Here is a 16,892-nt window from a genome sequence, read left to right as displayed (position 1 = left end):
TCATTTCTAGAAAAAATGTCGAAACTCGTTTGGGGAAAAATGTCGTGGTGGCATGTACTCGCTTGACATATTTGTTAAAGAATGTATTTAAACAACAAGCCTTGCCAAAGTCAGTAGAAAGAAAAGACGACTATCGCTGTGAAAAATTGCTCTGACCATTCACAAGTCAGACTACGATACCCTCTAAATGAATTGTTCAGTCCTACGTCACTTTTGGTATACGGAGTTGAAATCCCATTACCACCTGTAAAAAAAGTATCAAACCTGAAAACCAAAACTGACCGTGATGAGTTTTGTTTTTGAGGATACTAAACACTTTAAAAAATACCCAGTCTCACTGTAGTACTTTTGGCTCTATCATTATCTACAACTACTTTTCAAACCTAAAGTTTTCTTATTATTTTATTGATTGAAATTTCAGTCGCGTGTCCAGCAGAAATTTAAAAATAAACACTTGTTTGAGCATCGTAGCAAAATAAGTAATAATTTCAGAGAAGAGAATATTCAATTCGATTTAGAGGTAAAAAACCCAAAAAAAAAAAATACAGCTGAATTCAATGGAATTTGAGAGTTGGCCCAATCTTTATGTCTTTGAATTACTAGTTTTCTGAGGCCTAAAAATTAAATTAAATCGACGGTAAAACCATTAAACCACTTGTATAATCATAAATTGAAAAGAGATTTTTTACAATAATACGTTGTCCTCTGCAAACCAGTGCAATTTACATTTCGTTGAATGATGCGCGCATCATTATTTACTGATCATTAGCTGATTAGGTTTTGCAATTTCTCTTTGCACATGAGCCTATTTAAATGTGATTACACGATTGGGTTAGTGAATAAAAGCGATTGAAAATGAGTCGATATGTTTCATACCGTATTCATGAACAAACTTGCTGCTAATATAAATCACAGTATAAATATAACCCTGGTATATTATAACAATATTAAAAAAACACGCATTTATCACATGCACGAATAACTATGTAGGTATAACCTCTTCCGGGGTTTCAGCACAACAATAGTAATGTTTCAAAATGAAACAATAATAATACCCCCCTCCCTTCTTAGTACGAAACACCAAAACCGGTAATTTCCTGAGCGACGGTTTGAAATAGCGAATAAATTCACTCACCACTATCGTCATAAACACTTTCCCGCTGCGAGTGGTTTTCCACCAGTGTTGATTCTGAAAATAATCGAATACAGAGAATATGTTAGCATAAAACAAATTAGTTTATTTCGCAACCAGCAGCATCCTAACCCCATTTCCGCACTCACTGCCTAGCATAACAGCAACGCGTAATTCAATATGAGATAACGAGTGGAAAATCTGTTCAATCGCTGTGACTCGAAATTGAAACTATGCTAATTGAATTATAATTAAATTTACTGTTTGCTCATTTGCGTACTCGGTCGGCCACAGGCCGCTTGAGAGCGGGCTTATGTGAGTGTGTGTGTGTGAACGATGATGAAACTTTGACATTGTAGCTAGATTGATTACAGGATGTCTGATAAGTTTGAGTTTAATTTTTGCTCGTCAAAAATTAATGATTGGAAAAACGGACACCCTGTTCGATGCGGAAAAGAATGTTCAAATTTTATTTACTACCTACAGCGGCTTTCATTGGAGGATGAAATTAACCCGCGATTGACCGGAGACAACCCGAAACGTAGCGGAATGAATTGTAATCACAAATTTAATTTATATAATTGATACGTGATCAGGTTGTAATTCATGGCAGAGGGATATGAAAAAAGTTGCTTAAAAAGCGATTTTTCCTGGCACACGGAGGCAAGCGTCAGCTGGAAAAACGTACATTTTTACAATGGTTTTTCACGTTTTTCCCCCGCTCCCCAGTATAGATCCGTCAAAGCTTTGTGTTGATGTCGACCGGTAACCGGGATGGATTGTAAATTTGGTTTGTTAAATTTTCATTGCGTGTGACGAAACTCGATTAAAAAATTGATTCGATTAAGTATTAATCATTAAGTGTTTTTTGTGTTCACTTGCCGGGAGCTTATTCATGGCAAAATAGGAAATTGATTCGTAATTGAATTACGGAAAAGGCCCACAAATGTGCTGGTTTTTTGTTTTACTTTAAAAGGTTTATTGTGATCTTTTTCGGTATTCACAACAGGTGAATGCAACGTTTGTGAGTTTATTCAACTTAAAACTGTACCTAATTGATTACTTTTCTGCGTATACAGCAGTATCTTACAGCTACTGGTTCCAATTTCCCCCTAGACCCAAGAAAAAACGCTTTTGATAAAACTTAGATATGGTTAAGCAGAGAGTGAATGAGTTAATTTTAATAAAAAAAGCGGAACAAAAGCAGTTCACATTCAAAATGTTGTGAAGCACATCAAAGCATTCACGAATAAAGTAAATATTAAATGAGAACAGAAAAACATAAAGAAAAAAACATAAGTGAAGAATACATTAAATGATATATGGAAAATAGTAACAGTGGATTTTTTTCTTGCTGTACCTCCTCTGTAATGTACAGTATGGCAATGTAAAGTATGGCATGCATTTTCCGAAACTTCTAAGAACATCGCTTTGTCAGAGAGGAATGCTCACCCGTGAGCAGGTTTCGAACAAAACTGCACGAAAGCAAGTATCAGATTCCACGTGACGAAAATTCCACGAAATCAATCCCGTGCACCAGCAACAATTCAATGGTAAAATATCTTGTCAGCTCCCCCCAGATATATGTGATGCCAACATAAATTTAAATCGTAATCCCGCCCGCGAACAGTTCCTTACTCATACTCGTCTGCTTTCAATTGCCAACAGCGCTGCACAGTGCCACATAAAACAAGAGATTGAATTTTATGTTGTCTTCATTCCGGATCCCGCTGTCAACCCGCATTACAATCGACTGGGGCGTTCCACCGTTCCACCCCGACTCACTGCTATCACCCGGTTGTGTCCTAATGGATTTGTAAAATTTTATTATTGTAACGTCAAACGAACATTCGCAAAAGCCGATAACGAGATCCGCCATCCAAGTCTCGAGTTAAACCCAACAGTAATATCTAGCGTGCGCTTAGAAAAAAAAACACCATTCCTACGAGATTTAGTTTTCCGCAAGGACCACTGCTGCTGCTGCTACGGTGGGACGGTCCTCCGGTCTGATGATGTCGAAATTCCTGTTGCTCTCGGCGGTGGGTGATTATCTAGGAAATAATCACGCTCGTTAAGTTTAATTTTATAGTCTGGACCGCCAGTTTGGTACAGCGTAGTTCCGATTGTTCCGTAAATGTCTTTCCACACAATGCTGATAGCATCATTAGGGTCGGGCGGAGAATTCAATTTTGCCCCTCGACAATATGATTCTGTCGGCGTGAAGGATATCGCTCTTTCGCTCCAGAAGTTTTTCGATGGAGACGCTTGATACTCTTGTGGAAGAAGTAACTTTTTGGAAATTGATTACTTCCTCAGTTTCGGTTCAGTTTCTAAACTTTAATTATGTACAACATTATTTATTGTATCTCAAAGCTAATAATTTGTTAAGATTCCTTGCAATCCGATGGACGACCTTCCCACATGCCACGAATATACTCGTATGGAAACAAAGGCGAACAAAAACGGGCCACATCCTACCGGAGGTGAACCATTCTTTAAACTAATTGCCAGCAAATCTCTATAATTATTTATTTCATCGTAATTATGGCTTGGCGAAAATGGAACAAATCCGGTGGGAAGACGAACGGGTGGACGGACCTCTCCGCTACCTACCAGTTGCTACTACAATGTTGAACATCGTTTTCTGTGGTTGTAGCTTTTCGCTACCATTGAATGGGAAAAACAGCCAGGCTGCTTGTAAAATCGTTACGACCACAGAGCTCTGTTAGCAGCAGTCTAGCGGAGCTCGGATTCGAATGAGTCGGCAACTAAAGTCTCTCCGCCAGTATGAGGTTAGTCAATATTAAAGTAGTAATAATTTTTGCGGGTTAAGTGTGTTGGTTTGATATGAAATATTTCTAGTTTAGTTTGCTGAAAAGAAAAGCAAATTGACACGGTTTGCAAACTGGATTGACCTTTCGGACGATAGCTGGTAAGTGGAAAATTGTTTACTCGGGAAAATCATTAGCTTGTCGCGAAAATATTTGTACAGCATTGAATGTTAGTGGACATTAACATACATTGAGCATTTGCAAGATTAATTTCCTTTAGAATTATAAATATCATTTCCATTTAAATTTGGTCCAACTGAAAGTTGGTACAACCTATATTCGATACAATTCAAATTCGATCCAGTGCACGCATGGTCCAGCCCCAATCCCGTCCAGAAATCCTAGTCTAATGTCAAATCCATTTAATTTTTTCCCAATCTAGAATTTGAATTCGCTGCAACTTCCAACCGGATCTTTTTTAATTTGGTCTAGACCTAATTCAGATAGATTAAAAAAAAAATCAATTCCTCGGTCGAATTTTGAGCAAGTATGAATTTTATTCGGTTTAATTTGGGCTAGTTCAATTTCGCTCTGATTAAGGTATGATACAACTAAAAAACAGCCGAAACGAGATTCGGTCCAGTCTATATTCCGTCTTCAGTATAAAGATGCTTTAGCCCCCTTGTACGAGTATAAAATTGGTCCAGCCTTCCTTTGATCTTGTCCGAAATTTGATCTAGCTCAAATTGATTTCAGTTCGAAATTTTATCTATTCAAATTTCGGTCAGGTTTTACCTTGTCCAAGTTGGATTGGTGAACTGAATAGTTAAGTTTAAATTCGGTCCAATTTAAATTCGAACCAGTCTCAATTCGGTTCATTAAATTTAGTTCCGTTCAAAGTTGACCCGGTTCAGATTACTTTCAGTTCAAAATCAGTCAGATCCGAAATTGGTTCAATACGGTCCAGTTATCATTTGGTCCAGTTCGAATCCATTTAAGTTCTGATTCAATTCAGTATAACTTTATTTTCAGTCTGAATACTCTATACTCGGTCGAAACTACGGTTTAGTCCAAATATGGTCCAGTTAAAACTAGATGACGATCCAGATTAAAGTCGGGGCGTTCCAAGTTCAATTCAGCAAGTCCAATGACCGATCTGTTTTAATTCGGTAAAGGAATAATTCGAACCGTTTTAACTTCGATCCAATGTTCACCAAAAGATGTTGAGAGAAAATTTGACGTAGTTTAATTTTGGTCAAGTTCAGATTTGGGGTAATCTAGTTTTTGTATAATCTAATTCCTGCCTGGTCTAATTTCTTGTTAGCGTGAATTTGGTCCAGTACAATTCGAAAGCGGTCAATTTCTGGTCTGTATATCGTCATCTCCAGATTAAAAGTTCGGTCTTGTTCAATTTTGTGCCAGTCTAAGTGTTGCCCTGTTTGAAATCTATTTATCTATATAACGTCCCAGGCAACAATTCCATTTGGTTTAAATTCGTCGTTGAACTTTCTTCCAGTTCAAGTGTGGTGCGGTCGAAGTTTGGACCGGATCCATATTCGTTCAAAATCAGCCAGAATTTGATCCAGTTGATTTCAATATAAATCCGTCTGAGTCCATCTTTGGGCGGTAATAAAGTAAAAATTTCAAGCCGTTCAACTCAGTTCAAATTTGGTCCAGTTCAAAATTCGATTTTAATCTAGTTTAAACTCGTTGATTCAATACACATTAAAAGCGATATATTTCAATGTGGTCCAGTCTAATCTTGATCCAATCCTTATTTCATTTCAGATTTGTTTTTTACTCTCTTGTCTCCATTTGGTTCAATTCAGAATTGGACCAATTAACATTTAGTCCAGTTTAAATCTAGTCCAGTCCCGTTTTGATCTAGTTAAAGTCCGATTCAGTTTGAATTTAACCAATTCCAAATTATATTTAGTATAAATTTTGTTAATTACGGAATTGGTTCAATTGTAATTCTGAGTAAAATAAATTTGTTTTTGGTCATGTTCGGTCGTTTTTGAACTTTTCCAGCCTAAATTGGGACGGGTCGAAAATCGATTCGATTCAATCTCCATTTGATCCGGTTCAAATTTGATCCTTCTGAGTATGGTCCTGTCTAAATTCAACCAATCTTAATTTCATATAAGATTTGTTTCATCTCAAATTCAGTCAATTTGGGATTTGATCTAATTAAGAAATGGTCCAGTTTGAATACGGTCTGGTTCCAATTTTGAAGTTCAAATTAGATCAATTCCAAATTATGGAATCAGTCCATTTCAAATTATTTCCAGACAGAATTTGTTCTTATTAAAGTTTGATCCTGCTCAAATTGTTTCCTCGTAATTCGATCGAATTTAAAATCGTATAAGATAAAATTCTGTCCAGTCTAAATCAAATCCAAATCTTTAAACTTATAACCGGCCCATTAAAATTTGGTCCAGTTTAAACCGATCGAAGTTTAAAAGCATCGGTCCAGGTTACAATTGATCCAGTTTAAATTAGGTTCGGTCATTCTTTGATCTAGTTCAAGTCTGATCCAGTTCAAATTCAACGAATTACAAATTCTCTTCAGTATAAATTCAGTCCATTACGGAATTGGTCCAATTCACATTCTGTTTGGAATCAATTTGTTTCTGTTCAAATTCCATCATTTTTTAAACTTTTCAGCCTAAATTAAGACAAGTCAAAAGTCGTTTCATATAAATCCGATCCAGTTATGTATGATCCTGTCCAAATTCATTCAATCCCAATTCCATATAACATTTGTTTCATCTCAAATTCAGTCAAGTTGGGATTTGATCTAATCTATAATTGGTCCTTTCGTAGTGTTGGACCACTCTCGCTGCCACCTGGCCACACCTTGGTGTACTTCTGTGAATTCTCACTAGAGTGATTAACCACTCTTGTTACGCTCGGTTGTGGTGTAAGCAGCAAATGAGTTTTCTCTGCGAGCGGTAGAAGCACAGCACAAAGCACAGAAGAAAAAACTGTGGTGCAAAAGATTGCTACACGCCACGCTCATGCTAGAGAAGAAGGACGCGGTGAATTTCAACTTCGCTCTTTTCACATATTGAGGAGAATAACAAGGTTGGATCATAGTGTATAGCAGTTTGAAATTCGATCCAGGAATATCGCACGCACTCTGTACGAGACTGAATAGGATTTGTATTGAGTTTAAATCGGACAGAATTTAGAAAGAACCGAATTTGCACAGGATCGAGCTCTGGCTGGACCAAATGTTGACTTGAACTGGACCGAAAATGGGCTGGACGAAATAGTTGTTCGATCTGATTTGGACTGAACCCAGTTTCAAGTGAACGGAACTTCGAAAGGACTCAAAATAAAACTGGCCTCAGCTTGTAACTGAACGGAATTTAAAATTGACCGAATTTAAACTTGGTAGGGCTTGAGCTAGAGTAGAGTAGGACCGCACTGAGCTTCAGTAGGACCAAATGTTATTTAGATCGACTTTCCTGAATCTGACCTTCAATATTTAAACTAAAAAATGGGGAAATGAAATTTGAGTGGTGGCGAACCAGCCTGTGGCTGAAAGCCACCTTAATAAAGTAATAAAAAAAATTGAGTTGGATGAAATTTGGACTGGACCAAATTCAAATAAACCGAGTTTGAACTATATTGATTGTTGATTGGATCGAGTTAGACTAACCAGAATGTGAACCAGGACGGCTTCTAAATTAACCGAATGTATACTGGAAGAATTTAACAGAATTGAATCTGAACAAGAATAAATTTTATCTGGGAAGAATTTGCAGACTAAGTTCAAACTGAATAGAGTTTAAAATTGGCCGAATTTCGAGTGGCCCTCGAACTTGAACTAAATCAAAGCAGGACCGAACCGAGTTTCAGTGGAACCGAATTTAAACTCTTGAAACATTCTTAAATGAAATGTTCATAATAACCTTGTTATATGTACTAAACTGGATGGGACTGGATTTGGACCGGGCCGAGTTTGTGCTAAAAGAAATTTGTATTCTGGACAGAATTCTGAATGAACGGAGCTTAGATAGGCCAAATTTTCGCAGAACCGAATTTCGACTACTCCAATCTAATACAGATTTGTACTGGACCGAAATTAGATCGGGTCTAAAATAAACTGAATTTAAGATGGAACTTTTAACTTGACAAAATTTAGACTAAGAATATTCAAATAGAGCCGAGTTTAGAAAAAAATCAATTTTGATCTGGATAAAATATGAATTGGACAGATTCCGTCATGGACCAAATTTAAACTGTACTTAGTTTGGAATAAGCTGAATTAAAACTAACTCGCACTTGAGCTAAAGAAGAGTAGGACTGAACCGAGTTTTAGTAGGATCAAGCCTAAACTGGACCAAAAGTCATTTGGACATAATGTCAACCTTCCTGAATTTGGAACAAAACCAAGGTGAAACTTAATTTGAATGGGTCAATTTGGGACTGGACCAAATTCGAATGGACCGAGTTTGGAATAGAACGAATTCTAACTTGACCGAATGTATAGTGGAAAAATTCGAAAGAACCAAATTTGAACAAAAAATAAATTTTATCTGGCAAGAAATTGAAGACTAAAGCCGAATTGGCCCTCAAATTTGAATAAATCAAAGTAGGACCGAAACGACTTTCACTGGGCCTGAATTTGAACTTTTGAAACTTTCTAATAATAACCTAATTATATGTACTAGACTGAATAGGGTTTGACTGGACAGGACGGAATCCGAATTATATCGATTTTAAAGTTGACAGCATTTAGATAGGACCGAAATTGCACAGAATCGAATTATGATTGATCCGGATGTAGACTGACATTTCGACCGGGCTGAATTTGTGCTAGAAGAAAGTTACATTCTGGACCGGATTTCGGACGAATGGAACCTAAAATAGACCGAATTTTCGCAGAATCGAACATACTTCAAAATAAAACTGCACTGGATTTGGACCAAATCAGATTTGTACTGGCCCTAATTTGAACTGGATCAGATGTAGATTAGATCAGCTCTAAAATGAATTGAATTTAACTTGACGACATTTAGACTGAAAGTAATGAGATTGGACCGAAGTTAGAAACAAATAATCAAATTTAATCTGGATAGAATATGAATTGGACCGATTTTGGAATGGACAAAATATAAGCCGAATTTAAACTAATTCGAACTTGAACTAGATCAGAGTAGGACCGAACTGGATTTTAATAGGACCAAATCTAAACTGGAACAAATTTCATTTGGATTGAATCCCAACCTTCTTAAATTTGAACCGAAATAAGAGTGAAACTAGAATTGAAGTGGCTCGAATATGGACCGAACCAAATTTAAAAGCACCAAATTTGAATTTATGCTGGAACAATTAAATAAGACCGAATTTGAACAGGAAGAATTTTTTTTTGCGAAGAATTTAAATTTGACTGTTTAATGGACCAAATTAGAGCTGAACGGATGGATTGGCATAATTTGAATTGAGTCGAACATGAACTGGACCAAAGAGGAATCGTAACGAATATTAATGATTAATGAATATTTCGTCCAGCCCATTTTCGGTCCAGTTCAAGTCAACATTTGGTCCAGCCAAAGCTCGGTCATGTGCAAATTCGGTTCTTTCTAAACTCTGTCCGATTTGAACTCAACACAAATCCTATTCAGTCTAGTAGAGAGTGCGTGCGATATTCCTGGATTGAATTTCAAACTGCTATAAACTATGATCCAACCTTGTTATTCTCCTCAATATGTGGAAAGAGCGGAGTTGAAATTCACCGCGCACTTCTTCTCTAGCATGAGCGCTGCGTGTAGCAAATTTTTTGCACCACAGTTTTTTTTCTGTGCTTTGTGCTGTGCTTCTACCGCTCGCAGAGAAAACTAACTTGCTGCTTACACCACAACCGAGCGTAACAAGAGTGGTTAATCACCCTAGTGAGAATTCACAGAAGTACAACAAGGTGCGCACTTCTGAGATAGTACAGCCGATATATAGGGTAAATTAACCTATAGTGGACCGCTCGTCAGATTAACCCAATTTCTCTTAACATAGATCGGAATTTAACAAATGTTTTTCGTGACTCTGATGTACCTGTTGTTTTTGAAAATCTCTGGAATTTTCGCAATAATTGAGTTAATCTGGCGGGTAGTCAACTGTTGGAAACAAGTTCAATATAGGTAGATTTATCCTAATTACTTATGACCTAAAACGGAAAACGTGATTGAAATGAAGTTCATACATATCTTGTGTCATTTTTGAGCAATGAAGTAAAGCAATCCGCATTAAAAAGACCTTAGCATATTTAATACTGGCAACACCGCATAGCAAATAATCGCAGGTGTTAGAGAAAATTAAAGAACTGTAAAAAAAAATCGGTGACAAAATAAGAGCGTAGGGTAAAATAACCTTGAGTGGACCACGTTTTTACCTCAATTTATGCGTAAAATCGACGAATTTTCAGAAAACTTTCTTCCGGAAATATCTTGTCCAGCTGATTTGCATCAGGAAATTCCAGTTTATAACAATAGAATTAACACTTTCTCGTCAGGGTGCTTCAATGAAGGAAGTGATCCATCCAAGGTAGTTCTACTCTATTCTTTTTCCGGTTATTGATTTTCTTTGCTTCGGAAAATGTGTCAATGAAATTGTTCATCTTGTGAACGTGTTGAAAACAACAGTATTTTGAATTAAAAGGGCCTGAGAAAGAAATCAAACAGAAGGGTATTTTAACTCATAGTGGAACCCTTTCCTATAGTGGACAACTCACCAGAATAACCAAATGTATGCTGAATGGCGAGAGATTTTCAGAAAAAATTCCATCCGAAAACACTCTGCGTCAGAATCACGAGAATCATTGATCAAAACCCGATTTATGTTAGGAGAAATTAAATTAATCTGACGTGTGGTCCACTATAGGAACGGGGTTCACTATAGATTAATTTACCATATACAGTCCTACGAAACGGTAATAAACACAGTGAATAGGGTAGAACTGCCTTGGATGAACTTCCAAGGATCCGATAGTGAACCACCCGTCATATTAACTCAATTTATACAAAAACTCGAGGGATTTCCAAAAAGTTCCATCGGAAATATCATATCCAGCCAATCTGCATCACAAACATTTATAAATTCCAATTTATGTTAAGAGAAATAAAGTTAATCTAAAGGGTGGTGCACTATAGGTAAATAAAATAAAGAGGTCCACTATAGTCTAATTTACCCTAACTGCAGTCGTTAAGGAAACAGAAAACTTTTTCGGAAAAAATCATTGAAAAAAAAGGTAAAACTGCTTCGGATGTACCACTTCCTTTAGTGGACCCTCCGTCAGATTACCTTAATTCATGCGAAAACTCAATGGATTTTCAGACAACTTTCATCTTATCGAGCTAATCCACTTTAGAGTAACTAGATATCAAGAGAAATTGAAATAATTTGACGAGTAGTCCATTGAAGAAAGTGGTCGACCGAAGGCAGTTTTAGGGTAAATTAACCTATAGTGGACCCCTTCCCTATAGTGGACCACCAGCCAGATTAAATGAATTTATACGAAAACTTGAGGGATTTTCAACTAAATTTCATTGGAAAACAACTTAACAAGTCAATCTGCATCACAAACATTTATGAGTCCCGATTTATGTTAAGAGAAATGCAGTTAATCTAACGGGTGGTCCACTATAGGAAATAAAATAAAGTGGTCCACCATAGGTAATTTATCCTATTTTACCAAATTGATTGAAAAAAAAAATATTAAACACAGGTTCACTAAAGAATAGCTTTTTGAATGATGCTGTGAGGGAGTATGTTCTGTTTAAATATACTTCAATTAACGTATAAGAAAAAAAGGAATAGTTTCACAAGCTCGCTTTCCAATGACGCAAGAAACTAAATATTGAAAGAAACCAAAAAAGACCCGCCGATAATAAAACTAATATGGACGCTTTCTACAATTAAGTTCGAAATTTCGGCTTGATGCAATTAATAAAATAAATGTGTTAAAATTACCTTCAATGGACCACGTCCTTTAGTGGACCACCGGTCAGATTAACCCTCTCGTGCGCAAATTTATTTTCAGACGGACTTCACTATGAATTTTTATAAACATTTTTTAAGTATTGATTGAAGCTTTTTAGAGGTGTAACTGAAGACTGTCTAAAGGCGGCACTGGGCACTAGAGGGTTAATCGGATCATCTTATCCAACTAATCTGCGTCCGAATCACGAGGTACATTAGAAAATTCCAAAAAAAACAAATTTTTTTTTTGTCAGGGTGGTTCACTGAAGGAAGGTAGTTCTACCTTAGTAGGGAAGTATGATAAAATTAATACAATGAAATATGACTACTTATAAAAGGAGAAAAGCAATTTGAAGTAAAAACGGGTTCGACTGATGGTCCTATTGGTGATAAGTTTATCCAGAATTTAGCCTTCAAAATATTGATGTAATCATATTGCATGAGCATGATTGACCGCCCGCGGTTGCTACTCCGTTATTGCCAGATCAGCTGTAATTACACAGAGAACCAACAGATGATGCTTGGGACCAACATGCATCCTCAATGTGTAAAAACTGGTGACCTTAATCTTTATAATAGGCAATACCAGCGCCGGCCGCGTCCGAATCCAGGTCAAAGAAGGAATTGGTATAGGAAAATGTTGACGAGATACTCGCTTATTGGAAGCCGAGAACACCTCTGCACTTCCACGAGAAATCACTGGGATGTTGGAAAAAGGGCAAGGTACACAACAGGGTTCGTTTTGGTAAACGATGCGCTGGTTTCGAGTGTCGGGTTCTTTAGAACAAGTATCGCGCGAACAGGTTCATTATATCCGCCCCGGTATTCATAATGCGATTCGAACCTATCAAGTTTGACAATGTAACACCGCAACAATAAATCGTACGCAAGAGTACTGGACCTTTGATCAAATTGGAACAATTTCAAATGATATGATATCTCCTCGTAAGGTGATCCTCTTTACACCGAAATCAATTGCGCGTTGTTGACCTATCGACCTCATGAAGATATCGACGCGGAGTCTCTAGGCGTTCGGTCAACCGGAAGGTATACATCGCGTTTTCGTTAATCGCGATATTTATCGGCCGGACCAAATCTTCGGTTGAACAGTCACAGTGAGACATGAACAAGTATCTGGGTATACCCCTCGAAATCATTATATTCCGAAAACGCTCATATAAGTAAAATTTTTCCGAGCCGAAAACGCGGTTTACATCGAAGCATTATGCAGGACCTCTCTATTTCCTCCTACCGACGCAGACACTCGGGGACACGACATTTCACGCCGATTCTCTCTTAGTTGTCGATGCGAATGTTGCCTATTAAATAGAAAAATTGGCAAAGTTTCATGCATACAAAGCCATACAAATAATTTGAAAATGCAAATTTCCATATTGACCAATATATAGTCTTAAGTTTGTTAACAAAATGCCGACCTAGTCCTTGTTGGAACATAGTATACAAAACATAAACAGCCCAAAAGCTAGAAAAATCGAAAAAGTGGAACATAAGATTACATGTATTATCACTGCACCATACTCCCAGCTTCCACAAACCACATCATTGCTCTCGAGGTGAGAACATGTTTGGCTGATAGAACCCTACTTGAAGCCTGACCGTGCAAAACCGCGGTAGATGACGGATTCGAGGTATACTATGCGTTATGTTGGCTCATTACTAAGTTGAGTTGTTCATTACCTTATAATGGATGTGATGCACTTGGAAAGATAGAAAAATAGCAAAGCTTGGTGCATCTAAAACATTAAGTGCAAACATCTGGTGTAGATGTACTAAATATAATAATCAAAAGTCTTAAAATTATTTACAAAACAAACCAATCATGATTATTTCAGGCTGACTAAACAATCATCGAAAGTCAAACTCAACAGTCACTTAAAAATCAATATCTGCTTAAAAACCTAAAAATCATGAAATGAAGCTTGACAAAATACCTACACCACTATGTCTAAGTTTTAGTTATTTGAATCGTAAAAATATAATGGCAACATAGGATTCTAGGAAACTAGCTTTTTTGTATTGAATAATTTTTAAATTTATTTAATTATTTCAGCCAAAGATATAAAAAATCTATTCAAGATCCGAAAACAAACCTCTCCTAGTTAAACAAAAAATGAGGCCGCTCAGGTAAAACTCCGCCAAAATAGAATATTGATGTAATCATATTGCTATTTAAAAACCAATTGCGGTTACAATTTTTTCCAGAAATGAACCATTTTATGCCGTTGCATTCAACCATTTAAACAAAAGCAGGCACTAAAACACAATGAAAAATAGGGCACATTAACCTATAGTAGACCTCTTTATTTTATTAACCTATAGTTAACCACCCGTTAGATCAACTCAATTTCTCTCACCATAAATCGGATTTTTATAAATGTTCGTGATGCAGATGGGCTGGTTGAGATGTTACCCGATGGAATTTTTCTGAAAATTCCTCGAGTTTTTGCATAAATTCAGTTATTCTAGCGAGTGGTTCACTATGAGAAAGGGATCCACTATAGGTTAATATACCATGCGACAACTGACCTTCCATAAATAATTCACATCCAATCCAATCCTGGCCGGCGAAAGATTGTACTCGTTTATCATGCAAAATCCATAATAAGTCGCTCTTTTCATTGGCTGCCTTTGTGCATTCGCAGATTACCGCGCTTTCAATGGTGCCCGTAGCAGCTAAAGCTTCTGCTAGGGTGTAAAATTATCATCCCTGGTTGCCTAGGCCTGCACCACCGTAATGCGAACAGCATTAATTAAACAAGGCGAAAATATTCCAGCTTAACTAATCCGTTTTTTGGGAATTGAACGAGCGAGAACGATCATGCAAGGGTTCGTATAATTGTGAAATATTATCAGCACCGAGCTGCGAACAGCAAAAACATCGCCCAACATGGGGGGCGATGTTCTGTGGTACGCTACGTCATTTTTGTTTGACCGGTTTAATATTTATGCTCGCTGCATGTAGCGAGGAAATGGGTACATTAAAACGCCTAAATGTATGCAATTATACACCGTGTGAAGCACCACAGGTGGGAGTTTAGATCTCCGTTTGTTGTGAAGCATAGCGAGTTTGGTTATAAACAAATATGGGGGAGGGTTTTTATTAGTTGTTGTTGGAGAACATGATACCGGCCCGGCACGGCAACATTACTGTCAGGCTGCGAGTGGATTGCAGATCATTTCGAAAATTATGACCATGAATTCTGATGACTTGTTAATGCATCGATTTTATGGAAGTAATTTGGTTCTCCCACCTATAGCTCCACCATGGAGCAAAAAATTGCAATTTTTGACTGCTATTTTTGGTGACTGGCGGTGATTACTGATGAGTCTAAAGTTGACGCTTATTTTTTTTCGATTATCATCCACTTCGAAGCACGTTCCGAGCAGTAATGGCTTTTGAATGTTTATGCATCTACCGCGTCTACTCCTAGCAAATAAGGCATTTCATCCAAAGGTAATTTAAATTCAAATCTATATATTTGCTATTCCACAAGCCAAGAAATGACGATCGAAAACAACTTTTTGAGACGAGTTTATTAGAAGTCACAATTTTGTGTGATAATGATACTAATAACCAAAAATGGTCGAATCATACTAGGTACATCATCCTAAATAATGCATGTACAAGCATTGACAAACAGTTAGTCGGTCGAAAGTAGGTAATAAGTTCCGTGTTAGATCTGTATCTTCTCTTGCCTCGAAGGAATTGTGCGTACCACGAAAGCCGACATTGGTGCGGGGGAAGTAGTAAAAATTTCCATTTGTGAGAAGACCGAATTCCAAAAGCCACGCCAGTTGCAAGCTTAATCGTCTTTCCCCTTGCTGTGATGCAGTGCCATGCCATGCACGCGCAGAAAGACAATGTTTGCATTCACAAGTGCACCGCCGGGGCGTCTCGCTTGTTACTAGCGGAAGCGAGCGAGTGAGAGAGACAGTTCGATTTCGAGGAATTCCACAAAGCTGCGCTTTTCTCTGCTGTTCACTTTTGACCCCTTCCTCCGGACAAGAAATATTGGATTAGATCACGTTTCTGGTGCGCTTTGCGACATACAATTTGTCTCTCCAGTTCTCGTTGGCAATTCGTACTGCAAAAGCCGCCTGGCGTTCTGTGCTATCACGCCAAAATCAAGCCCGAAACACAAAACCTTGATTATTGCTAGCGTGACAGTGACAAAGCTCACTGCCGAATTCTGAACAAAAACCCGCAATTTGTTTGCTGATGCGTGAAGAGCACGCTGTCTGCTGATAGTGTACCATTAAGTAATGTAGATCAATTTTGATCCATTATATTTTCCTAAGCATAATTTCATTCCATAAATAAATTATTCTGCCGGACTGAGAATGAAGATGTCTTCAAATCTTCTCTCAAAAGCAACACCAATAAATGTAAATAACCGCCAATCATCGCGACTAAAATGGAATCGAACCGATCGAGTTCCAAACAGCGTCAAGTTACTGACCGTGTTCAACAAACTGGTTCAATAGGCAGAAAGATGCCTAAAATTATACCTCCATCGGCAATCTCCAATTGTCGGCTTATGCAAATTGACTACCCTCCGACCTTTTCTCACCATCGATCGTTGGCCGGCGCGCAATGAACTCAGCTCAGTGCTGAAAATAAGCATCGTTCTTTTGCGAGCTGTCGGGCGAGCGGGACACGGAGAATAGGGTACTCCAACGCGGTGGCGGGGATTTATGAGCCCGATATGATGTCACATGTATTATTTAATAACAAACGCGCAGCCGGACGGGTGGTGTGAGTGTGTTGATGGAGACTAAAGAGAATCTAAATGCCACCAGCGATAATCGTTGTGTTATCCAGGGGGGATCTACCTGTCAAACATCGTGTAACCAACATATTCGACAACATGGCGTTTGTTTTGGTTTTTGTTCCTTTTGGTCATGAAAATGATCGATATGAAATATTATAGAATTGGAACGTTTTTTTATCAAAACTCGAGAAACCGCGGTAAACTTTCATAAAA

At 37.6% G+C, this 16,892-nt stretch overlaps 1 protein-coding gene across 3 annotated transcripts in view; it reads right to left on the bottom strand.

Annotated features, from left to right (window-relative positions):
* LOC129724619 (sorbin and SH3 domain-containing protein 1) overlaps window positions 1-16,892 on the bottom strand; it is a 255,649-nt gene that overhangs the window by 187,284 nt on the left and 51,473 nt on the right. For all 3 annotated transcript variants that reach the window (XM_055679648.1, XM_055679647.1, XM_055679658.1), the window contains one exon: window positions 1,136-1,189. In XM_055679648.1, the coding sequence (XP_055535623.1) occupies window positions 1,136-1,189 (54 nt within the window). The remainder of the gene's footprint in view (window positions 1-1,135; window positions 1,190-16,892) is intronic.

This window comes from Wyeomyia smithii, chromosome 2 (genome assembly GCF_029784165.1).
Source record: "Wyeomyia smithii strain HCP4-BCI-WySm-NY-G18 chromosome 2, ASM2978416v1, whole genome shotgun sequence".
Taxonomy (NCBI): Eukaryota; Metazoa; Arthropoda; class Insecta; order Diptera; family Culicidae; genus Wyeomyia; species Wyeomyia smithii.
This window is presented reverse-complemented; position numbering and strand designations above follow the sequence as displayed.